The sequence below is a fragment of the Stegodyphus dumicola genome, chromosome 1, assembly GCF_044657685.1.
Source record: "Stegodyphus dumicola isolate Sdum_Otavi_A_Nest chromosome 1, ASM4465768v1".
Lineage (NCBI taxonomy): Eukaryota > Metazoa > Arthropoda > Arachnida > Araneae > Eresidae > Stegodyphus > Stegodyphus dumicola.
In genome coordinates, this window is record NC_140768.1 from 205628551 (window position 1) to 205655204 (window position 26654).

General features: G+C 34.2%; 1 protein-coding gene across 3 annotated transcripts in view; it reads right to left on the bottom strand.

Annotated features, from left to right (window-relative positions):
- Nucleotides 1–14120: 14120 nt before the first annotated feature.
- Nucleotides 14121–26654, bottom strand: part of RhoGEF2 (Rho guanine nucleotide exchange factor 2) — a 265990-nt gene continuing 253456 nt past the window's right edge. For all 3 annotated transcript variants that reach the window (XM_035365908.2, XM_035365907.2, XM_035365909.2), the window contains exon 40: nt 14121–17928. In XM_035365908.2, the coding sequence (XP_035221799.2) occupies nt 17603–17928 (326 nt within the window). In that variant the 3' untranslated portion in view covers nt 14121–17602. The remainder of the gene's footprint in view (nt 17929–26654) is intronic.

A 26654-nucleotide genomic window follows, 5' to 3' on the forward strand; every position in this document is an offset into this window, starting at 1 on the left:
TATATAACGTATTTTAAAGTATTTAAATTTAATAATATTCTAATTCTTTTAAATGTTGGATGATGTTTTTTATTTCGATATTCAATTTCAGCAATATTTTAATCTAATTAAACGTTGGCACAATGTTTTTATAGCGGTGTTTTTATTCTCTTCTTTGCTATATGAAAGTAATAATAACCTTACTTTAGTATTTTATACTCATAGTAAATGTATTTATTTACACTTGCCTGCCATCTTAAAAAACGACATTTTCAACAAAAAATTAATCCATTATTTCTATAACGATATTTATTTTTTTTTTAAGTTTCGAATACTTTACTATGCGTAAAAACAGCGTTTTTCAAGATGGCTGACGTTTGTAGAAATCGCGCCAACAATTGCGCCAACGTAACTCGCCAAAAATCCGTGCAACCGTCTACCAAAGTAGCACCGCAACAAACGCCATGTAACGGTGATGTGTAGAGAACTAAAAGGTTGTAGAAGTTCAGAAAAGGAAGCAGCTAACGAAACGAGTGAGACTTTATTGTCTAACCAAATAACAACTCTGCAAACAACTCTTCCCCAAACTATTATGGTGAAGATTGTCCATAATGGAAAAAAGGAGCTTGTGAGAACGCTTTTTGACAGTGGGTCACAAAGATCTTACTTACGGAAAGACATAATAAAGAGACTAGTGTTAGTTCCATTAGATCAAGAGACTTTGAGCCACAATTGGTTTGGTGGAGTTGAAACTGAATCTCAGGTCCATGGTATTTTTGATATCGAAATACAAGGAACGGAAAATAAATTCAAATACAAGTTATCGGTTTTAGATTAAGACAAAATTTGCGGATACATTCCTAGAGTGAAACTCAAACATACATGTTCCTCACTTCGAGAACATAAAATCAAAATCAGTGATTCTGGTAGATATACACCAGATATCGGATTGTTAATAAGAGCCGACTATTCCGGACTGTTGATGACGAATAATATTATTCCAATTGACAAAAACCTTATTGCCATTGAAACAAAATTGGGTTGGACCCTACAAGGCTCAGTGCAAAGTCATAATACCTTGCTTGATACCGTCGGACGTTGTTATTTGGATCTCACAGAACTATGGAATTTAGAGACAATTGGCATAAAAGATCCGGCGGAAGTGAAGACTAAGGAGAATTTAGACAATTAAACGATCAAATTTTTCCTAGAGAACATTAAAGTAATCGAGGGCAATAGGTATGAAGTCTGTTTGCCTTGGAAGGATAGTCATCGGATTCTTGAAGATAATAAAGCGGAAAAAAGACTTTTCGCCAATACACGAAGACTGCAGAAGATGGGATTTTTCGAAGAATATGATGATATTATTAAAGGCTGGCACGAGGAAGGTATAATTGAAATAGCTCCGAATAATAGTGATACTGGTCACTATTTATCTCATCAAGCAGTAATCAAGGATTCCAGCAGTAATCAAGCAGTAATCAAGGATTCCAGCAGTAATCAAGCAGTAATCAAGGATGACTACGAAAGTGCAACCTGTATTCGATGCATCATTAAAGGATGAAAATGGGAATTCCTTGAATGCTTGAATCGAAAAGGGGCCGAATTTAATAGAAATGCTTCCAAAACTTTTGATACAATTCCGTCAACATGCAATTGGTGTTACTGCCGATATAAGGAAAGCTTTCTTACAAATCAGTTTGTGTGTCAGAGACAGAAACTTTTTTAAATTCTTGTGGTGGAAAGATTCAAACAAAACCGAGATTGTTACCTACAGACACTGTCGTGTCGTGTTCGGCATTTCTTCAAGTCCATTCCTGTTGGGAGCAAAGATTTCTTACCATTTGGATAATGCTGCACAAGATTTAAGAGGAACGGCACTTAGATTGAAGAAATCCTTTTATGTCGACAATTGTATAGCTAGTTTCGAAACCGAAGAAGAAATTCAAAGAAGAGTCCCAAACTCTAATGCCTTCAGGAGGTTTTGACCTTAGAGGGTGGACTGCTGCACCATTCAAAGATAGAAGCATGACTTCCTATCAGAAGGTCATTCCAATTCTGAGACTCTCATGGGACACCGAGAATGATGAAATCTATTGCAATTTAATCCCTTTGACATTTTCGGAGAGTGCCCACACGAAACGATCTCTTCTGTCAGTCTCACAGAGGATATTCGATCCCATCGGATTTACAAGTCCAACCACGTTAATTCCAAAACTCATTCTGCAAAAAACATGGAAGATGAAACTTTCCTGGGATGAAAATCTTCCACAAGGTATAAAAAGAGAATTTCAGGCTTGGCTCAAAAGACTACACTTCTTGAATTATTGTAAAATTTTAAGAGAACTTGTGAATGGACCCTTCGATGACTGCTCTATCTCTCTACATTGTTTTAATGATGCTAGTAAGGTATCTTATGCAGCATGCATTTTCTTACGTGCATATTTTGAGGGCAAAACTTCAGTACAATTGGTATTATGTAAATCAAGAGTAGGGCCTACCAAAGAAGTAATTATTCCCAGATTAGAGTTGCTTGGAGCACGTATAGCTACTCGGCTGTACCGTCAAGTCATTGACGCTCATAAATTGACAAAGTGCCAAGTGTACTTTTGGAGCGACACGTCTGTAGTTCTGACATGGATCAAAAAAGACTCTCACTGGAGTGTTTTGGCGGCAAATTGTGTAGCTGAAATAAGGAGATGCACAAAACCGGACGACTGGCATTATGTACCAAGCTCAAGTAATCCAGCTGATCTTCCCTCTAAGAAGGTGCGATGCCAAAATGTTGCTACATAGCAGATGGGGGGAGTGGCCGGATTAGGCTTAAAGAAGAGCCGGATAAATGGTCTCTCTCTGAAGAGTCAGAACTAGAAACTGATGAGCTGAGTAAAGAATATGTTGCAATTTCCTAAAATTGCAAGGTGGGAGGATGTTCAGGAACGTGCACGAACTCAGTTAATACACAATAATTTAATATGTTCGTTATAGTGTAGATTTTTTGTGGCAACAATGATGTTGTTTTATATATTGCTTTGAGCGTGATAACGTATGGAATGTTATTCTTTTTGTAATGTTTAGAATGCTAAATAAAATGGTTCGTTGTTAATTAAAAAGGTTTTCTCGAAAACCTTTCGAAACGAATGCTAATATTCTATGCCTTTCGAAACGAATGCGAATGCTAATATTCTATGCCTTTCGAAACGAATGCGAATGCTAATATTTTTTGCTTCGTACCATTCGTCCGAAAAGTCAAGAAATTGATTAATTTCAAAGAATGCCAGTATCTTAAAAACAGTTACATAAGAAATACGATGAAAGCTTGTTACCAAACCCATATTTCTAAAAGAATGAAACTATTCAAAATGATGCGATTTCATCAAAAATCTATCCACAACAATATAAATGACAATGAGATATGCCAATCTCTTAAAAAGAGTTACATAAGAAATACGATGAAAAATTGTTACCAAACCCATATTTCTAAAAGAATTATTCAAAATGATGCGATTTCATCAAAAATCTATCAACAACAATAAGACGGGAAAATTGTTGCCAAAATCACATTTTTAAAGATGTGAGATATGAGAAGTGTACTCGGAATCTTCATTTAAAAAATCTTTTAAAAATACAAAATATTATCAATTTTCCAAAATTCTTTTTGGAAAAGCAGTCGCAAGGATAAAAGTTTAACGTTTCTAAAAATCAAAGAAAAATAAACTGTACATTTTTAAAAATAAACGTTTTTAGAAAAATCCCGTTGAAAAGGTGTTAAGTTCCCTTTGTTAATTAAATTCGTATTTAATCGATTTATTGAAACACGAAATTTATTTTAAGTTCGTAAAATAGCTAAGTGCTTACGTTTCATGACGATGTGAAAATGGAGTGTGTAGAATAAAATCTTGCTTTCCTATAGCCCATTATGTCTCAAAATGACGCGATTTCGCCACAAAACATAAAATTAAAAAAAAAAATTCGAATTCGAATTTCGAAAAAATCGCTTCGAGGTGCACTGGCACTTGTGTCTAGATGTACCTATGTACCAAATTTCGTAGCCGTGGGTCTATTAGATTACGCGCAACGCGAGCGAAAGACACACACACAGACTCTTTATTTTATTATAGGTAGAGATTTCAAATTACTAAACGAAATTAATAGCCCCTTTGGGCTAATGCAAGAACCAAGCAATTTGGGCAGCGGGCAAGAAAGATTTTCCGGTGCACAAAACTAAAAGTTTATTTTTGGTCCTATTCGGCAAAAAGATATTGAAGGTACAGAATTGAAAATAAACTGAATTCACTATTCTGCTGAGTTATTAGGCTTAGTCGCACTTAAACTAACCTTAAAAAAATAAAAACTGAGCTCACCGAGCCGACTAACACATTGGGTACATATATGTATATTATTTTAATTGTGTAGAAGACACCGGTACTTTTAGCAGTTTGCTGTCGTCATGGCTGAGGGTGGATATTTTGATGCGCTGCAGTTCTAAGTCTGCATAGTGTTAGATAGATGGATGCATAAACCCAAATATGGCCGTTTTAAAGCATACTTTTATTCTATGATAAATCACATCAGATAATTTTTGTAGACAAAGTATTTATCCAATCATAGTTAAATACAATAATTTTTATGCACACTGTGATAAGGTCACATAAAAGAAGAAGAGACTGAATATTAATATGGACAAGGATGTCTCGTGAGAATAAGCTGAAATTTATTATTTTTTAACTTACAAACACGTTTTCAATAGTTGTTAAAATAGTCTTTATTAAAATAATTAAATCGTTGGCAATGTTAAAAACGCAAGCTCGAGAGCCACGAATTGCTCTCGCACGTAAAATGTATAGAATTTGATTTTTGAAAGAGATAGTTTCTCTCTTGCAGAATGGTATGTAGCCATTTTTTTGCGTTCAATAAAATTTTTATGCTGTGTTTTGTTTTGAACCTGATGTCACAACCCAGGGTTTGCTTAGCAGTTTCGGCCACTACACCACAGCAATCAATATTAAAATTTGGTGGCAGCGTTTAGGGATTGTTCCTGAGAGTAAATTTAGGAACGGACTTTTTTGCCTGTGAACTTGAGTTTTATGTGAACAGTAAAGACTTTCTTCTCTTCAAGAACGATCTAGTTTTGCGTGCAAGGACAGTTCGCGTGGTGAAGCCTCTTCAGTGACAAGTGACAGTGTGTCAGAAGGGAACGCTGGAGGAAGCGTGATCTAGTGCCGCAAAATAGTGAAATTTCCCGGAAGAATATCCAAGTAGTGCCAGGAGAGTCAATCGAAGGCGTCTTCAAAATTGGTGAGTACCATTTTTGTGATTTTGGAGAAGTTATGCCAGTTATTCGAGACTAGGCTTATTCTGGATATAGAGCAGGGAAAGTTTGCCTCTTAATTAGCATTTTTTATATACGCTTTGTTTGTAGGTATAGGTATTATCATTAAGTGTTGTAAGGCAATTTGTGTTCAGAATTGTTAGGGAATTATTCAGTTTTGGAGAGATAGACCTGTTGTTGTTTTTGTGTTATTGTTTTTCGGGGTAGGTTATTTTTCTTTAATTTTCCATAATGGGTGAGTTTATGAGGAAATTTACTAAAACTCTGCTATTGGAGTTAACGGAAGAGTTTGAAACAAATGTGTCTCAGGCAAATAGAGTAAGAGAAATTAGGCAGGCTATTCTAAATGCCGAGGACTATGAAGAAGAAGCTGCGAAAGAATACGCGGCAAAAATTTGGGCTGCGGCTGAGCAGAGAAAAGCAGAAGAAATAGATGAACAAGAGAGAGCAGAACGTGGACAAGAGAGAGCAGAGCGGGAACGTGAACAAGAGAGAGCAGAGCGGGAACGTGAACAAGAGAGAGCAGAACGGGAACTTGAACGAGAGAGAGCAGAGCGGGAACGTGAACAAGAGAGAGCAGAACGGGAACTTGAACAAGAGAGAGCAGAACGGGAACGGGAGCGGGAGCGAGTTTTTGAATTGGAAAGGTTAAAACTGATGAATGTGGTTCAGACTAATAGCCTAGCTTCCACGGTTTCGAAAGTTGAACAATCTAGAGAAAAAAAGGTTAATTTGAAAGATCTAGTACCGCGTTTTGAACCGAGTGATATAGATATTTCATTATTCATTATGCTATTTGAGAAACAAGCTCAAAAAGAGAAAGTTAATGAGATTGATTGGGTCTCACAATTAATTCCTTTATTACTTTACGATGTAGCCCAGTTAATAGTGAAAGAACCAGCGGATAAAGGGGATGATTATCAGCATGTTAAGAAATTACTCATGCAGAGATTCAAGCTTAGTTCTTGGGCACTAAAAACAAAATTTGAAGAACATTCTAGAAAAAACGGAATGTTATGGGTGGATTTAGTGTATAAATTGAGAGTGTATTTAGAGAATTGGTTGGATTCAGTAGAAGTTCAAGATTTTGAAAATCTTAAGGAACTTATGCTCACTGAGCAAATTAAGCGGCGAGTCCCTCTAGAAATAAGAGAGCACTACTTAGAAAATTGGGAAGAATTTAAAACAGCTTCCATTTTAGCAGAGAAATGCGACAAGTATGAGGCTTTGCGAAGAGATGCGAGGAAGTTAGTACAGAGAGCGGGGTTAAAGAAACCATTTGAGAAAGATAGAGAGCGGTATGTAAATTCTAATTGTAGTTATAATCAGAAAAGTAGTGGTCATCAAAGAATTAAATCAGAGGAGCATAGAAAAATGGAGGCTTCTGAAAAAAAGCAAGTTTTCAATGAAGCAGGTTTCGAGAAACAGCGGAAAATAAGGTGTTACCAATGTGGAAAGGATGGACATATCTGACCTAACTGTCCATCGCTGTAAAAGAATAAGGCTAATCTGGTGAATAATCTAGGAACGGAGAGTTTAGGAAAATGTCTTGAGCCATATTTCAAGAAAGCAGTAATTAATGGGATAGAGAGAGAATAAATGAGAGATACTGGAGCTGGTATAGATCTGTGTAATAGTACTTGGATTAATACTAATGACTTACTAGGAGAAACTGTATGGGTGAAACAGCCTTTGGACACAGAGTGTAAATGTTTACCTTTGGCAAAAGTCACCACTAAAGGTGATTTTGGTGTGGTCACCACAAAGGCAGCAGTTACCCCGGTAGAGTTAGATAAAGAGTACTATTTGTTAGGGAATAAAACTGCACTGTGGTGTAGTGTCCGAAACCGCTATGCAAACCCTGGGATGTGACATCAGGTTCAAAACAAAACACAGCATAAAAATTTTATTGAACGCAAAAAAAAAAAAAAAAAAAAATGGCTACATACAAGAGAGAAACTATCTCTTTCAAAAATCAAATTCTATACATTTTACGTGCGAGAGCAATTCGTGGCTCTCGAGCTTGCGTTTTTAACATTGCCAACGATTTAATTATTTTAATAAAGACTATTTTAACAACTATTGAAAACGTGTTTGTTAGTTAAAAAATAACAAATTTCAGCTTATTCTCACGAGACATCCTTGTCCATATTAATCTTCAGTCTCTTCTTCTTTTATGTGACCTTATCACAACTCCTCCTCTCATAAAGAAATCTTTCTTGACTATGGAAGGAAAAATTCTAAATACATTTCACTGCTTTCAAAGCACAAGTGGTAATCCAGCGATTTAAGTTATAATAGAGTAGCCAGTTACATTACCCTGCACTTATTTTTAGATAACATAACCGCACAAATACAACAAAAATAATTAAACTAATCCTAATGTGTGTCTTATACAAAGCATATTCCTCAAATTTTACACAATGCTAATACTTAAGATAAAACATTTAATTCTAACAATTTTTTTGAAAATTAAACACACAATGCAAACAATTTTGAATCTACACAAATATAATTCCAAAACTCAATAAAAATCATTTTACCCATTTTCATTACTTTTTACCTTACTTTGTATCCACTAGTGATATTCAGTCACTAGACTAGGGCACGACTCAAGCCATCTGCATTACCGTGTAATTTGCCTGGCCTATGAACAATTTCAAAGTTGTACTGTTGGAGACACAATGCCCAGCGAGTCAAACAAGAATTTGATCCTATCATCTTGTTTAAAAAATCAACGGATTATGATCCGTCTGGATCTTGAATTTCTGACCGTCTAAGTAATGACTTAGTTTCTTCAGACCATAAATAATGGCCGCTAGTTCTCTTTCAATGGTGCTATAATTTAGCACCGCTTTAGTAAACCTTTTGCTAAGATACAGTATAGGGTGTTTCTCCCCATCCTGAATTTGAGACAACACAATACCCGCACCATATAAGCTGGCATCTGTTTGCACAATAAATTCTTTAGAATAATCTGGTGCAAATAAAACCGGACTTTTTACTAGTTTGGTCTTCAGTTTATTGAAAGCCTCGTCGCACTCTTTTGTCCAAATCACTTTTTCCTTTTTGTTTTTCCCCTTCAAAGCGTCTGTCAAAGGTGCCGCAATACTGGCGTAATCTTGTATGTACCTTGCATAGTAGCCCACAGTACCAAGGTAGCTACGTATCTGTGTTTTAGTAGTGGGGATAGGAAAATCTCTGATTGCTTTAATCTTGGCCTCACTAGGCGACCTTTTCCCAGACCCTACTTCATGACCCAGAAATTTCACATGGTCTTGTGCGAATTTGCATTTCGAGGGCTTAACAGTCAATTTAGCCTCCTGAAGGCGACCTAAAATTACATCCAAATCCTTCATATGCCTGTCTCAAGTCGGCGAAAAGACTGCGATGTCGTCAATATACGGTAGAACAAAATTGTCCAGCCCTCCTAAAACTTGAGCGATCAATTTACAAAAATAGAAAGGCGCATTTAAAAGCCCAAATTTTCTTCGGGATGAAAGATCCAAAAGGTGTCACAAATGCGGCATACCTCCGTCCACGCTCTGTGAGTGGTATCTGAAAGTATCCTTTGGTTAGATCCATGATTGTGATAAATGGAGCTGCGCTGACTTTTTCTACCACTTCTTCAATATTGGGAAGAGGGAAAAATTCGGTCATAGTTTTTGAATTTAATTTTCTGTAGTCTATACAAGGATCTTTACCTGGGACCTTTACTAAGATCATAGGCGAAGCATAATCAGATTGCCCGACTTCTATGACTCCTAACTCAAGCAACCGCCGAATTTCCTCTTTTAGGATGTCGGTTTGTCTCGCCGACATTCGGTAAGGCCTGACTCTAACCGGAGTCTCATCCAACAATTTAATATACATTTCGACCAAAAACGTACAGCCGGGGTCGGACGAAAACACGCTCCATACTTCTTTATAACTTCTTGTAATTTTCCTATTTCCTCTGCCGAAGCTCTTTCTTCTAGCTTACTATCTCCAACTATTTTCCAAAAATCTACCTGAGTTGGATCAGCCAAGGGATAAGGAATATCCACTTCTCCCTCAATATCTTCCATGACCTCCTCCATCACAAGATTCACAAACTCGGGGCGCTGATAATAAGGTTTCATCAAATTTACGTGATAAATGATGTCACTGATACGCTTACCCGGAATCTCTACCGTATAATTGGTTTCGGAAATCACACTAGTTACTTTACCTGGCTCTATCCAGTTCAGAGCCATTTTGTGTGGTTTAGACGTGGCTAAAACAAGCACGACATCTCCGACCTTAAACCTTCTTGTAACAGCGTTGCGATCATACCAAAGTTTCCTTTTACTCTGACACTCTTTCATCCTCTCTACAGCCAGCTCCTGACACTTCTTTAATCTGTTTATTAAGTCTAGAACATACTCGACCACAGTGGGGTCTGAACTTTCTTCCTCTAGCCAGTTTTCATACCCAATCGTTTGAGGCATTCTCAAATTTTTTCCATGTACTAAGTCGCAGGGACTAAAACCTGTGCTCTCATGGCTAACAGTTCTGATGGCGAACAAAGCACATGGCAAACATTCTTCCCAGTCCTTCCCGCTTTCCAAGCACAAAGCCTTCAATACCCTTTTCAAGGTGGAATGCAACCTTTCAACAGAATTGTTTTGAATGTGACACACAGAAGAATGATACACCTTAATTCCGAACTTGCTAAAAAAACTCAGATGTAAGTTCACTGGTAAACGATCTACCCAAATCACACTGAATTTCCTTAGGGTAACCTGATCTAGAAAAGATTTGTATCAAGGCTTGAATCACACATTTAGAGTTTAAATTCTGTACAGGAATGGCATCTGGATATTTGGAAGCAACACAAATAGACGTAATTAAGTATTTATTTTCACGCGAACTAGGGATCAGAGGTCCTACTGCATCAATATTTAATCTGCTAAACACTTCTGATATAACAGGAACAATCTTCATGGGGGCTTTCTTTTTATCCTTATTGTGACCTACATGCTGACAAATATCGCACGTCCTCACAAATTCTTCAATTTCCTGGCAGCAATTAGGTCAGAAATAGTGTGTCAAAACTCTATCCTTGGTTTTTGTTACCCCTAAATGACCAGAGATTTCCTCGTGGCATAACTTCCCTTTCCTAAAAACGAGAGGCACACACAGCTGACGCTTATCTTCCCCCTTTTTTAGAACCTGCCTCTCTGAATAGTCTTTCCTTGACTATTATAAACTCTTTTTCATTTTCACTTTCCCCTTTCTTCCACAGGGTCGTTAAACTAGCGCAAGTTTTTTGTGCTTCCAAGAGTTCTGCTGGCGAAACAGCCGCAAGGATAGACCTTTCTTCTAAACTGATGTCTGCAATTTTAATTGCCTCCTCCGTATTACTGGTTAAATTCCTTTCTTCCGAATGCTCATTATTGACGGCCATTTCATTTTCTATCCGTTTCTTTTCTTCCGATCTGGAAGCTAAGTCTTTTGCACTCGCTCTCTCTAAACTCCTGCGCACATGCGCCTGACTACGAGTCTCCACAGCATTCAAGAGAACCGGTCGTTCCCTAATTTCCTCAATCAACTGTGCTGTGATAAGGTCACATAAAAGAAGAAGAGACTGAAGATTAATATGGACAAGGATGTCTCGTGAGAATAAGCTGAAATTTATTATTTTTTAACTTACAAACACGTTTTCAATAGTTGTTAAAATAGTCTTTATTAAAATAATTAAATCGTTGGCAATGTTAAAAACGCAAGCTCGAGAGCCACGAATTGCTCTCACACGTAAAATGTATAAAATTTTATTTTTGAAAGAGATAGTTTCTCTCTTGTAGAATGGTATGTAGCCATTTTTTTTTTTTGGCGTTCAATAAAATTTTTATGCTGTGTTTTGTTTTGAACCTGATGTCACAATCCAGGGTTTGCATAGCGGTTTCGGCCACTACACCACAACACGACGTAAACATCTTAGACAGGAAAGCAAAGCAGTGTGTAAGTTTCGAAAAGTAGTAGAAGAGTATAAGCTACAAAATTGGATCACGTAGTTGCTAAATGTATTTATAATAAGTAGGTGCATAAGTACAGCTGAACTGCTATTGGTTAATTTTAAGTTGTTATGTAATGTGCAAGATCTCGAATTTGGGAGAGCAGATGAACTTAGGGTGGGAGACCACCAAATTTAGAATAGCTAATTTTGAGGTCGCCAATCATTTCTTAGCGTAGCCATCGTATTTTGTTATATCTTACATACATATATTTATATACTATTGGTGCAGCCGATTGCAACCAAAAAGGGAGATGAACAAGTATATGTTATAGCAGTCCTATATACAACATTTAAACGTTATAGGGCAATTCGTTTTTGAGTTATGCGAGATATGTGCGGCAGGGAAACTACCTTATTTTAAAAATGAGTAACACAAACAGTATAAGCGATATCAGTTTAATTTTTTTCCAAGTTATAGAGAGACACTTAAAGTTTTTTTTTTTTTTTTTTTTTTTTATTATTACAGTTTTAAAATAATACCATTAAGGTGGTCTCTGTTCTGGTCAATGCATTGAGATAGTCGAGTTTTGAAGTTTCTTTCCACTTTTATCAGCATATCAACGGGTATATTGTCGATTAACAGCTTGAATATTGTTCTTCAGTTGAGATAAGGTCTTTGGGCATTAGATATTTCAGATAGCGCCACAAAAAGAAATTGCACGGGGCTAAATCATGCTAGCATGCTGGCCACTGACAATCGCCTCGTAAAGAAGATAAGGCATCCAAGGAAATGTTCTCCAAAATATCATGGTCTAATGATGCCTTTTTTGGACAATGCACACCAAACAGTCACACGTTCTGTATGGATGGGCTGCTTATGAAATTCTCGGGGATTTGTGCCACTCTATTATCGCATGTTTTGCTTAATGCATGCTGCAAACGGAAAGATGAAAATGAGCCTCATTGCTAAAGAGCACAAGGGTATCATGAGATGTATTGTCAAGAATAGCTCTGCATGCATTTTTTCGTGAAAGAAAATCGTGTGGATTAAGTTTTTGCCCCACTGCCAATTTATATGGATGAAAATGCAGTAAGTACGTTGAAAAGTACGACTTCACGGAGAACGTGCGCTCCTCTCTCGTCCACTGCATGGTTGGTACTAAATCTACATGACATAAAACTTTAAATACCGCTCTTTTCAATGAGTGCCTTTCCCCCTTCTCGGAATGAATGTCGCTAGATGGTGCGCATTTCAAATAAGGAAGTTTGCCTGCTGCACCCTGTACATACAGACGACACAAAAAGAACATGATATTTAATTTACAAATTTAACACACAAAATGTTTATAATAAAGAGACCAAAAAAAAAAAAAAAAAAAAAAAAAAAAAAAAAAAAAAAGCTTTGCAAGCCATCTTACTAACAAAATTTAACACCGATATGATTGACTGAGAAAAAATAGGAAAATGTATGCCAAAGCTGAACACTGCATTGGAATTTCTAAACATGTTAATTTTAAATTTTCATAATTTTGCTGTTGAATTGTATTTGGCAGCTGCTGAATTTTAATAAGTGATGCTATTTATGATGATGATACGAATGCTACACTTTTACTGAAAAAATAAAATTTTTCCATTTTGAATTTTGCTTATAAAATATTCATTTCTAGAATTAAAAATATTGTTCCTGATATTATTTGTTCATTCTAAGAAAAGAAATCAATGAAGTATTATTACTCCTATCTTTTGCTACAATATATCACCAAGAGCTGTGTTTTGTTATCAGTATTTCTATCTATCAGCACTTTTAGTAAATGATGATTTTATGGTATAGGGAAAAAATTTTTTTCTGCAGGCATTTTCAGAATTGCAGCACTTTTGTTCTGCCTTTTTTTTTTTTTTTTTTTGTTTGGAAAGGGGGCTGTGGAAGAACTTGAACATCGTTTGATAAAGCTGTTCGAGTGGTCCAAAACTGGAATTGAAATTTTTGTGTTTAAAAATTGAACAAAATGGCATTAAGTTTTATAGCATCGGTTTCATTGTATTTTATGAAGAAATCTCCCCCCCCCCATTTTACTGCATTAATTTCTTTAAGCCTCTAAGAAAATACATGCCAATTAGAGGTTTTTGTGCCATTGTGCAATTTGAAAGTCTTTGTTGCATATAGTGCAATGTGCACGATTAAGAGAAATTTTATATGCATGGAAATTCCACAGAACTTGAGTATAAATTTCTGCTTTGATAATTTTAGCTTCTTATTTTGTTGTAGCATAATTCGCAAACTTAAATAGAACTTTCAGTTTTATCAGAAGTCACTATAAGCACATGCTATGTTTTCTTGCCATAATCTAAATGAACACAGAATCGAAAGACCTGCAGAGTAAACAGGCCCTTCACTGCAGCATGCTTAAAAAGAAAGATTAATACTTGCAAATTGAAGATCTACAGTTAGCTATTCTTAAAATTCAGCAAAACTCAACACTGACTGATTTTGCAAGTATTTCACCATTTATCAGACATATAAATTGGTTCCATTTTACATATCATTTCCCTTGCTTTACCATATTAAATGTGCTTACCAGCCATCCGACTGACCGAGATTTTACCAGTTTGAAGGTATGATCCTATCCAGATTATCATTTTGTCTCAGTTGTTTATTAAATATTAAAAAAAAATATCAAATATTTAAGAATTACTGCCGTGTTATATTTTTTACTTATTGTTTTATTTATTAAACATATTTTTTATTTATTATATATTTAATTTTTCACATATCTCATGGCAACAGGAAAAATACTCATAAATAAATGAAGATGTTATGTATACAAAATGACAAACTATTTAAAAAACTGTTTATTTCATAGTTCAGAACAATGAAATCACAAACTGCTATTCTGCATAGAAATTCTATTTGTTCTTATTGCTTGATATTTTCAATATTTAATTTACTAAATATTTTTTTTAATTTAAAGACAATATGAATCAAGTAGATATCTTTATTGATAATATAAATATATGAAGGATTTAAAAACAGAAAAGTCACCGGTAAACAAATCAATAAATTTTGTAAGTTTACACAAAGAAAGTAAATACAATTTTACATAGAAATCATTTTTAAAAGAAAAATAAAATATTTCTATTTTTTAATACACTAAATGTCGAGAAGAACACAATATTTAACTTTCAGTCTTTTAAAAAATAATTTTAATGATGAATACATTTATTTTACTTTCAACTTACATGCAATCATCTATAGAAACTTGGATTCTAGCAAACTTTAAAAGGATTATCCAGTTTAAGTTTTTTATACAATTGCTGAATTTCCTACATCTTTCCTTTTATAGCATTATAATATATGAAATGGACAAATTACAAATTATTGCTACGTATTAAACACTACTAGTATTAGTAAAGAATACAAAAATATGCAGTTGAATTTTCTGTTTTTTTCTTTTTTAACTTCAAAATGGCAACACATTTTTGGCAAAATTACAAATCATTACATCAAGCATACTTTAAATTAAAATAAGAAATTTTTTTCTTAATTTTAATATTTTCAGATGGTATGGATGTTACTGAAATAAATTTCTAATTTACAAACATGCACAAAACAAGTAGTTATAATTTTTTCACAATATAAATATTAAAAAAAGGAAAGAAATAATTCTTTCTAACATTCAAAGCACTGAATTTCATAACATTGCATTTTCAAATAAAACTTGACGTTTGATTTCACGAATTTTAGATTTATTGACTTGTGGTTTTTAAGAAAAAATAAATATATCACAAAAATACCCCCCTAAAAAAAAAGCACATGCTAAAATTTACTGCAAAACAGAATTAAAAATGCTAAAAAATACAGTAAAACACTTAAAATTTATTCCATTATCTAAACCATACAATTCAGTAGAAGTTTAGCCACACACAACTCTTAAAAAGTATTTTACTATGCAATTAAAAAAAAAGCAAACTAGTAAACTCTTCTTTAGAAATTTCTTTTCTTCCTACAGACATTTAAAAAAGGTTATTATTTCTTAAAAACTGAAGGGAAGGATAAAATAAAATATATTCAATATAGGTATCCCCTATAATTAATATGTATATAATAAACATTTACAAATTTTCCCCCTCTTTTTCTTTTTAATTTTCCGTTAAGAAATATTTAAGTTAATCACTGGGATAATTCAGCAAAATTCAGGTTTAAATTCATTCACAGTTTAAGAAGTACAATACTCAGCTCATTATCAAATGATATGTCAAAAGCATTGCATTAAATATGCATGATATATTGAGGCAAAATCCCACGGTAGATACAGATATTTGATTAAAAAGTCACAGCATAAAAATATTTGTAAAAGATTAAAAAAAAAAAAAAAAAAAAAATCAGATTTGTAAGAAAATTTTGAATATATATACAATGAATTACAGCACAATTCAGGTAAGATTTAATATCAGTGTGTCAAAATAAGAATGCCCAAAGGCACAATTTTGTTATTAATAATGAAGTCTGCAATCTGATTATTATGTAACAATTAACAAAATTAGCTATTTTTAAGGCCTTCATTTAATACACCTACCTCTCCATAATTGGTAGTAAAAAAATAAATGTTAAATACTGATAAATATCACTGTTACTTAATGACAAATGAAATTCATGTTCATCACTTTTAATGCTGAATGTATACCATAATTAATACCAATCATTTTAATTTTTCATACTTGGTATATAATATTCAAGGAAGCATACATTAAATTCAAAACAATTAAAAAAAACTTTACCACAGCTAAAATTGCTATACCAAAATGACCCCTTCCCTAAAATTTTATATCCGAATGCTGCAACTGCTGTGAGAAATTTGTGACTGCCTTCTGTTAAATGTTTATGACTCCATTATAGAAAAATTTTCATATACATTCATACATTTTCATATACTCCATTATACTCATGTCTATGAAAATTTTTCAGAGAAATAAAATTGGGGATGGGAATAATTTAAATTTTTTTACTTGCTTTTTTAGAGAAGTGTTAGGACTACAGTTAATTTGCAGATTTGGATTAGTTTGGTTTATTGCAAAATGGTCATCTTTTACAAAATATGAGCTAAAGCTGAGACATACTGCTTAAAACATAAAACGGTTATAACTTATTTTTCACACTAAAATAGGGGATACCTACATAGTAAGCGCATACCTAATAAACAAACTACCTTTAATAAGCTTGTTCAGTACCAAAAAGCTATTTAATAAACAAATCCTATGAATTCAATGTGCGTGGGTCTATATTTACAAAGTTGATATGTTACAATCTAAGCCACAAGTAAGGCAATAATGCGAGGAATTCACTCTCTGAATTAGGTAACCCACATGAATATCTTGTTACAGATGTATGACCGGTATTGTATTAATCAATTTATTGGTAAAAGTTGCTATGATAATTCAGATAATACCAAAAAATATTACAAGGATATTCAATATGGGTTGCTTGAATGTTCAGATAATCAATATATATATTTTTTTATTTATTTATCAATTTAAATTTTTCTCAAAAAATTATTATAAAATATGCCATAACAATTGAAATGTAATTTACAAATCATAAGAATTTACTTAATTTCAATGTATTTAACACAGACAGAAAACACAAAGTACATGACTAAAACTTGTCTAAACTTACAAGAACACAGAATAGCTGGGAGAATTTTTTAATTAGAAAACTAACTGCAGCGATATATATATATTTATATATAGATATAGATTTATTTATTTATAGGTATCTACAAAATACTCTCAGCCTTTTAAAAAGGACCTGAATTGTTAGTTTCAGATATGAATTCCTGAAACTGTTGTATCTAAGCAGGACATTTATTACTGAAGGCCTCAGACACATCAAACACTGCCAAAAGCACCATGAAAGTTCACATTTTTTTTACAAGAGGCAGTGTCCCAACTATTTACTATTGCTTCTTCCACGTAATGAAAAGCAACCTTTGGGCAATGTATCATTATCAATTAGGTATTTGTACAATAAATAAAAAGTTTACAACACAAATGTTCACCTACTCAACATATAAAAACATGTTCTTCAATGCCAAGGTTCATTCCTTAGAGAAGACATGTATTAGCTTCTAATAGTGTACAAATAGTTCTTCAGCACAACTTAATATATACAGCAAAGAGAAGAGAAAGAAAAGGAAAAAATATACATAATTTTACAAGAAATGGCTTGTATTTGCAATATTACTAGGCATTACATTTTCTAGCAACAAATGGCATAAGACAGAATATCACACAAATTGAGGTTAAACTTCTTTTCATACTCAGAGATATACTGGATCCACATTTGCTGTTTCCTGCACTGTCCTACTGATTGAATCAGATTCATTGATAGAAGGCATATCTTTATTTGTTTCAATGGTACTTGAATCAGCAGCAACAGCAGTAGGAGAATTAGTATCATCACAGTTTGAAACACTCATGGATTGATCACATGTCCTACTTTCAGATTCATTAGCTTCACTTAATGTCCAACTTTCAGAAGGCATTATATTTTCATTTACTGGACTAGAGGACTGCAGATCGGCAGGAGTGTCTTTTGGAATAATATCTGTGTCCCCAGCATATGCTTCTTCTGAATTTTCTAATACTGGAAACAGCAATAACGAAAATCAATATTGTGAAAAAATTATTAAATATTAAAAAGACTGTAATTAATGCAAAATAATAAAGCAACCTGAAATAAATTAAGCACTGTTACGAACTAAGCAATCATTTTAAAATGCTTTATTGGCGTACATGACAATCTTGGAAGCAAAAATTTCACAAAGCTCAGAGAGATTTCTTAATTTACAACATTTTTAAATGAAGCTACAAACTTCTCCCTTGCCTAACCATGTAAATTCAGAACTAAAAATTTACAATAATTTCAAAAATAGGGTTCTAAAATAAATATACCTTGACTATATCAGCTTTTCACTGAAATGGATACTGAATAAGGAATTAAACATTAAAAAAAAAAAAATCTAGTTTAAATAAATACAATTTAAAATCTTTTAATTTTAAATGCTTAGCAGGATGAATTAAGCAAAATTTGATATTACAATTCTGCCCCAAGAAAAAGCATTTCATAAAATTTGTAATGTATTTTCTCTCTCCTTATCACATGCCTTTGTGGTGCAGTTGAAAAAACATCCAGGAAGGTCTGAAGTTCGAATCCTGGCGAGTTCATTCCCTGTTTTCATGTTTCCTGCTCCAAATTAAAATGCCTAATAGTCACTACAATAGGACTCGAAGTAAAGAAAAGGTGGTAAATGATAATTCATCACCACCAGGATTAGGCAACTGGGTTCCCATTTAAACAGTCAACCTTACGTGGAGAAGAGTGTTAAGATATTTTCTCCCTCCTTATTGCATGGCCTCATGGTACAATTGGAAGCACATCCAACTAGTACCAGGAAGTCTGAAGTTCAAATTCAGGCAAAATCATTGTATATTTTTCAAATTTTCTGCTCTGAAATAAAGTGTCTAATAGTCTGTACAAATAAAACCCATAAAATTCAGTCTGAAAGAGATAGGGTAAGATACAGCATTTTTTGTAAAATATATATATTTCCTAATATAAAAAAATATTTTACATTTACAACACAAACATCCATGAATACCAGTGAAGAAATTTTGCCTCACCTTTGATCCTTACTGTTTGATTACTAAATGATAAAATATCAAATATTTTTTGAAGGATTCAAAAAGAATCTGGCAGCTAGAATATACATTAAATACTTGAATATAATTACTGCATGAATTTGCATAAGAAAATATTTTTCTTAAATCATGACACTTGGTCTAGTTGGAAAAAATCACACCAATCAAGAAAAATAGTCTCACATGTGATTTAAAATAATTGCAAGTTATAAGACATTGCAACATTGCAAGTTACTGTAGAAAAACCTAGATTACTCACGTCCTTAAGGACACAGTACATGGCCCGAAATATATAAAAATGTAACAAAGCTGACAACTTAATCAAAATTGAGGATACAGTATAATTTTGATATTTTATTTATTAAATACCAAAAGCATATCTTTTTATTATCCCCATAAAGAAAAAGAAACATATTAATGTCTAATCACAACAGTCTTATAATTATTACACACAGAAATGCTAATAGACAACCTGTACAGGCCTCCTAGACTTTGTTCTACCTAAGGAAAAGCCTACACACTGTTATCAACTTCAGTATGCTTATATAGGTCTTGAGTATGTTTATCAGCTTATTTATACCTCATCTTGAGTATGTTTATCCACTTATTTATCTCATCCATAAATGTATAATCAATCCTTTTATAAGCAGTTCTGTTTCATCATTTCTTGAAAATTTTCAACAAATCTTCAAAACCATATGCAAAGAGAAAGAGTGAAATTATTTTCTAATTCAATATTCAATTATAAAATAAAACACATGACCAGCCTGCCATCAGGATATGCTGCCAATTTCCTCAATCTTATCGGCTAAAAAGCATTCTTTTATCAATATTTCAATGAAAAAATTTTTAAGGAATTCAGTGAATAAAAAAATGTTAGTAATAGACCAAATAACATTAAAAGCAATACAAAAGGAGATAAAGTTCTTAATGATTGCTCACTGTTTAATGATTATTATCACAAAAGCTCTTGAAATATAAAAGAGGGAGTTTTCATGCTGTGCCATTTTTTAGGAACTTTAAATTTGACTTTAAATTTATAATGAAGATTATTCAACTACTTATAATGTGATTTTAATATAAGAAAATTCTAAGTACAGAAGAAAATTACTAATCAAATAATTTTTAAATATAATAAAAATAAAATTACTAATCAACATACATACTATTGTGTGGATGAATTAGTGTTATACCATTTACCAATTTAAAAGAAACTTAAATACCAATAGTAACTGACTAAACGTTAACTAAATTTTCATGAAAAGTCCTATAAATGCCTACAGAGGATTAAGGTAATTCAAATGAAATAAGATTCAATAATAAGATTACACTGAAAAATCACTAAGGCTAAGGGAACAGAATTTCCACATTTTAAGTTTCATCAACTCAACTGCTGGGAAACATTTTCCTTAATAAAGACTGAAAATTAAAAAGCAAGAGATTTGCTGATGATTTACTGAGAGACAAGGAGATCAGATGAAAAACTGGAAGTCTTCCAGCAAATTTGGGAGAGCTGGCAGCTATATCACTCAGCTGAGCATATGGCAGCTCAGAGTTTATTCTGTTATAACATTTATATTCTTTATTGTAGTTGCCCAACTGGGATAATGGCTAGCGACACTGAGGTTCGATGGAGAAGGCATGGATGTTTGTAAATGTATAGTGTCTGAGCGGCCTGAAGGCACTCTAAATACGCAACGAGCCGAAAGTCCTCTCCGGAGATTGACAGTCGGGGAAGAGGGATGGGAGACCCTTGAACCCATCCCACCCTGGTTGCACTCTATCAAAATTGGAGGCAGAACTTAGCAAAGTCTTAGTGTCTCCTGTATGGAGCTCAAGGCTCTTGGCAACAACAGGCACAATCCTGCACTCCTTGCCACGATGAATTTTGTGGGTTTGTTCTGATGTTACAAGTACGACTGTTCAGTGATTTACCAAGAGACCAGCAGTTCAGATGAAAAACCAGGAATCTTCCAATAAAAAAGAGAGAGTTGGCAGCTATGCTATCACACATTTAGGTTATAGGCAGCTAATAGTTTATATCCCCCTGTTCAAAAAAAATAATGGAAAATGTTCAGCCATATATCAGTATACTACTGAAGTATAGTAATATATGAGGAGTACATAAGGTATTTTCTCCATCCTTTCTGCGTGCCTGTAATGGTAGCACACTCAGCGCTTATTTGAGAGGCCTAGGTTCGGCGAGAGCAATGCACATTTTTCCTGTCTCCATATATATATGATGTCTTCACAGGTTTACACAGATTTTATGTCTGGAATAAGTTAAATTGAGGAGTAAATAATGATCAGTGTGTCTCATAACAGAAGCTTTGCTGCTGCCTCTACAGTTGATGCTTAGAGACAGAGAGCCACTGATCAAACACAGACATGAACGCTTGATATTAATAATATGGTTCATAAGTACTGCAAGTTTGCTGCATTTTGTCTGAACGAGTTAGTGTCATAACTTCATGTAGATTTGTTGGAGTTGTAACCCAGTTAATGTACAGAATTTACCATAAAGTTCCCACATTCGGAGTGCTGATTTCATGCTAAGCAGATATGTCACACTTAAGCTTGTAAGTATACTTTGTTCTCTCTTGAGCGATAGCCAGTAATGAAAAGATACCACCAGAAAGACCGATTATGGGCAAATAGGCATAATAGTGACAACAACGGTACCGAATCAGGCTTCTCGGATTACTCAACTTCTTCTAAATACAGCAACAAATTCAACTTACAGGACCTTGTTAAAGAAATTCCACCTAATCAGAATTATAAAAGTCAGACTAAACGTAAATGAGAAAAAACTACCTTCCCCCAAACAACAGGAATTTATCTCAGTCATGGACAAGAATAGAAAAGTATTCCCAAACCTAATTTCAGGACAAATAGACCATTCACAGCAACTCCCACGGACCGAAATTTTAAAGGAAATCCTACAGAAATCTACCGCATGAGAATTGGAATCCTTGGACCTAGCCGATAAAGGTTTAATTGTCACTTACGATAGCACATCAGTTATCATGGAACATGCTAAATTAGACAGACAAATTATGGCAGCCTTTGAAAACTCAGAACTGATAAAACCAACAGAAACCCCAAAAGATGACAAACGGATTTCCCCAAAGAAAACTTCTAAAAGCCTGCAGACTTTAAAAACCTCTGAAATATCTCAATCAAACAGATTCGAAATCCTTAAAGAAAATAAAACCAATACAGAAAGGATAGAAAACAATGAAAATAACAAAAAAATCCCCCCCCCGGATTGTCATTCCTGAAAACGATGTTGATTGGCTGGAAAGAGATAGAATACTCAGATAAATTTATTTGTATAGGCACCGAGCTAAAGTTCAGAACATCGTGAGTTCGGGCGTCGGCCGTAACTCTTTTCCACCAAGTGCCATTTTTGGCCTGGCCATTAATGGCACCAGCTAATGGAACTAAAACTGAAGAATTTTCCACTTTTTATTTTTAAGTGGATTTTATTTTCTCACTATGACATGCCCCGTAGGGACATTAATTGTAGAGTAAAAGCCCTAGGGCCGAAGACTCGTCACCACCGCAATTCACCAAAATAAAGTTCCAATAAGCCACTGAAGCACAAGAGGTGGTGATAGGTTGTTCTGCATTATTATAGTTGTAAGAAATAAAGTATTATGTTAATTTTTACATTTTTGTGTTGTATCTTACAACCACAATAAGGCAAAAACTCAACATGCAAGAAATAACTTTTAAGGATGCACAGTTAGTTACAATTAATTAAATCACATAGTTAAGTTATCCTTAGACAGAGTGGTTACAATTAGTTTTTTTTACTTATTTTTAAAAAATATACATTAAAAAAGCACTAAGAACATTTACAGCAGTTATAATTTATTATATTAATTCTGTATGATATTAATATAATTACACATTAAAAGCTACAAAACATTTATATTTTGTAGGTATCCTTTTAACCCTTTCGCCGTCCTCTCCTGTCTGCGAAAATTTCCCCCCAGCGGACGTCTGTTTTTCCTAGCGTGTAATGTTGTTTTCTTTGTACTCACAACTTCTCATACATGACTTTCGTAGTGCATGAATGTCAATGAATATTAAGTAAAATTATAAGAAAGTAAAGCATAATGGAAAAATAATAATATCTGCTTATTTCTAACAGCAGGACAATTTGATAACATCTGATCCAGGCGGTCCACTCCTCCCATTTTGTTGTTGTAATCTTTTACAATTATTGGTTTTTTTAGTTCTTTTCCGTGTTCCAACATCAATCATCGACTTATTATGGACTGTACTCATTAAACATATATCCTTCTTGTCTTTCCAATTCACAACCTCAATTTTTTCTATTTCTGCTGAGTAGACATTGAAGCCATCTCTCACTGTCTTGTATCTTATGTAAAATGGTGCGAATATTCATAAAACCCACGGCAAATTCAATTAGAAATAGAATGTCTGATTAGTGCTGCCCTCTAGGAACAAAAAAAGTAAAAACTGAAACAAGTAAACATTCAGAAAGCAGTTTAAACGTTTAAAAGTTTTAAAATATAGAAGAACGCTTGAGGCGTGCTACAGCTGCCCTGCAGAAGTTTCACTTGAACGCGCTAAACGTGTTACGGACGACGATGAGGTTAATTTGAAAATTTCACACATATTTTAGCTAATTTACATCAATTTTCTTCTCTTTAGCACCTTTTCTAAGTTTATTTGTTTCAACAAACAAATTAATGTTTACCCTAGTCTCTGCTTCATCTCCTAATTTGTTAATGTTCCAATAATGTACTGTTTGAAGAATAATTTTCTCTCTTTTACAAAATCAATTTCTTTTTCAAAGAGTTTTTTCTTCATTTTAGAATTTTCAGATTTAATTAAAAGATTTCTCTTATTCTAAAGAACTGCTTGTACTAAGAATGCATAGAAGAAACTTTTAGTTTTTTTTTTAATAATATGAACATTGAAAATAAACATGAAATAATATAAGGTCAGTCCTGTTGCCACAGTCAGCATGGAAGAATTTTTAGAATTTAGTGAAGCACCAAGCTACAATATCTAGAGGCATTAAAATTTTTAGAACTGAGATATATAACATGAACCTTAATAAACTGTCGGTTTTCGATTTCTTTGCTTGCTTCAGTGCATGTGTGTAGTACAAAGATACAAAAATAAAGGAAATATGTTACAAGAAAGACTTCTCAGATTAAAAAATTCAAATAATTTTGTTTTGACTGTTTTTACAAAAATTCTCCAAATAAAAAATGAAATTCATCACAAATTTCATATAAAACATCATGATACCATAATATCATGAAGACATTTTTCATTTCATGATATTTTTCTGGTATTGTAGGTCTAAAAATTTTGCCTTTAAATCCTTCTAAATCTTGTGACGTGCAAGGTCTAAAATCCCCCTACCAGCTCTCTAAAAGCAAAAAGACAGCTTTTTTTTTTGAGGGGGGGGGGAAGAGGTTAAGAAAAGAAAAGTGTTAAATGAATTTTCAAGAGAATACTCATACTCATTTAAATATTCAGATAGAATTACACAGCGGGAGGGGGGGGGGGTCTCATGATGAAAAAATATAAAAGACAAATGAAATTATTATAGTAGCTTCCCCTTACCCCCTGAAAAGTGTTTTCGAAACTGAGCTTTATATTTACAAAGCATTTATTATTTTGTTCATTTTTCAGAATAAAAATATTCCTAAGCCAAAAAAATGGAAAGTAATCTCACTGTAAAAGAGATCAGGAGAAAATAAAAATTCTTTATTTTAACATTATTTCTTAAGCACAAGTTTAATATACTATCATTATTTTCATGATATTTATCAGCGTTGCTATATTTGTACAAAAATTTGTCAAAACACTCATAAATCTCCGAATAAAAAATCTGACCTTTAGGCACAACCCGTTTATATTAAGAAGCAGTAAATAACTCAAAGTTAACCCATTAAATGAATATCTGTCAACGTGTCACCAAAAGCTGTTTCTCCAAAATGTTAGTTCGCACTCAAATGGCAGTCATGAAAAAAAAAAAAAAAAAAAAAAAAAAAAAAAAAAAAAAAGATGGAAATTTCAGATGAGTAAAATTACGAACATTTTGCCTAGGATTAAGGGCTTTTTAAGGACCATAAACTGCTTTAAAAAAAAACAACTAAGAACTAAAGACTGTCCGAAAGCTGGAACTATACTGCTATCCGGAAGTATGAGACTTCGTACATTTCTTCTACAGAATGTACACTAACAACTAACTAAATTCAGTTACTGCACGGGTCTCCAACCCTATGGCCATAGGCATCATTGCGCCCGCTGATAGTTTTATTTGTGCCTGCTGCTATGCGACAATGGTAAGAAAATCAGTTAGATTTTGAATAGTATGTTATGCAGCTGCAGCACCTACGAAAATTAATAGCAAATAACAGAATAAATAACCAACATTGTCTCATTATCTCTGTGGATATACAGGGCGCTTTCGACTCGTTGTGGTGGCCCGATGTACTGAAGAGATTACAGGACATGGGTAGCCCTAAGATTCTCTTTGACCTTATTTACAGCTACCTAAGTGATCGCCGCTTACAAGCCACTACGGACGCAGGAGTGCACTCACGTTCCATCAATAGAGGCTGTCCTCAAGGATCCTGTCTGGGTCCACTGCTCTGGAATCTTGTAGCGGACACAGCGCTGACTCTCTTTAACACAGATCCTCACACGGAAATACTGGCTTATGCCGATGACTTTTTGCTGGTAACCAAAGGGCACAGCCGCAACGCATATGAGACTAGGGCACAACAAGCAATGGACAAGATGGCCAAATGGGCCAATGACCATAAGTTAACTATTGCCAACTCAAAAACCCAAGGTATGCTTATCTGTCCAGGTAAGCGCCATCGAAGAACCCCGTGCATCAACCTTCATGGGAAAAATATTAAAATAGTCAGAAACTTGAGGTACCTTGGAGTTATAATTGACGACACATTGACTTGGATGCCACATTTAAAGGAGGTCAAGGCATGACTTCACAGGATATTTCATTCCATGCTCAGAACAGCAGCACCAACATGGGGAGTTTCTTCGAGGATGCTTAAGACGTGGTACTCTGTAGTTGCTGAACGTATTGCACTATATGGAGCCTCCATGTGGGGCATAACGATCACTACTAAAATGGAGAATCTGCTACGCTCAGCACAAAGACCATTCCTCCTGAGCATTACCCGAGGATATAAAACCTCGCCCACTAATGCTCTAAACGTGATTTCAGGACTACCGCCTCTGCATCTCTTAGCTCATCGCGAGAGTGCAATAGTGCGAGTGCTCTGACTCAAAGAGACAATAAGTTTATGGGATAGGACTTATGTTTATACTGACTATGAGCAAAGCATTCCCGAGCCACCTTGCCACCCGGCCGAATTCAATATCTTGATTAACTGCAGTTCACCAACGTGTTTCAACGCCGCTGCAATCTACACCGATGGTTCCAAAGGAGAATGTGGCACCGGTAGCGGATACTGTGTTCTACTTGGGAACCAGATCTTAAAGACTTGGGAAAGAAAGCTTAAGCACCACAACTCAGTTTTTCAGGCTGAACTGATTGCATTAAAAGCTGCACTTGTCTACGCACTGGAAAATAACTATTCCAGTATATATTCAGACTCAGCCTCTAGCCTCCAGGCAATCCAAGGC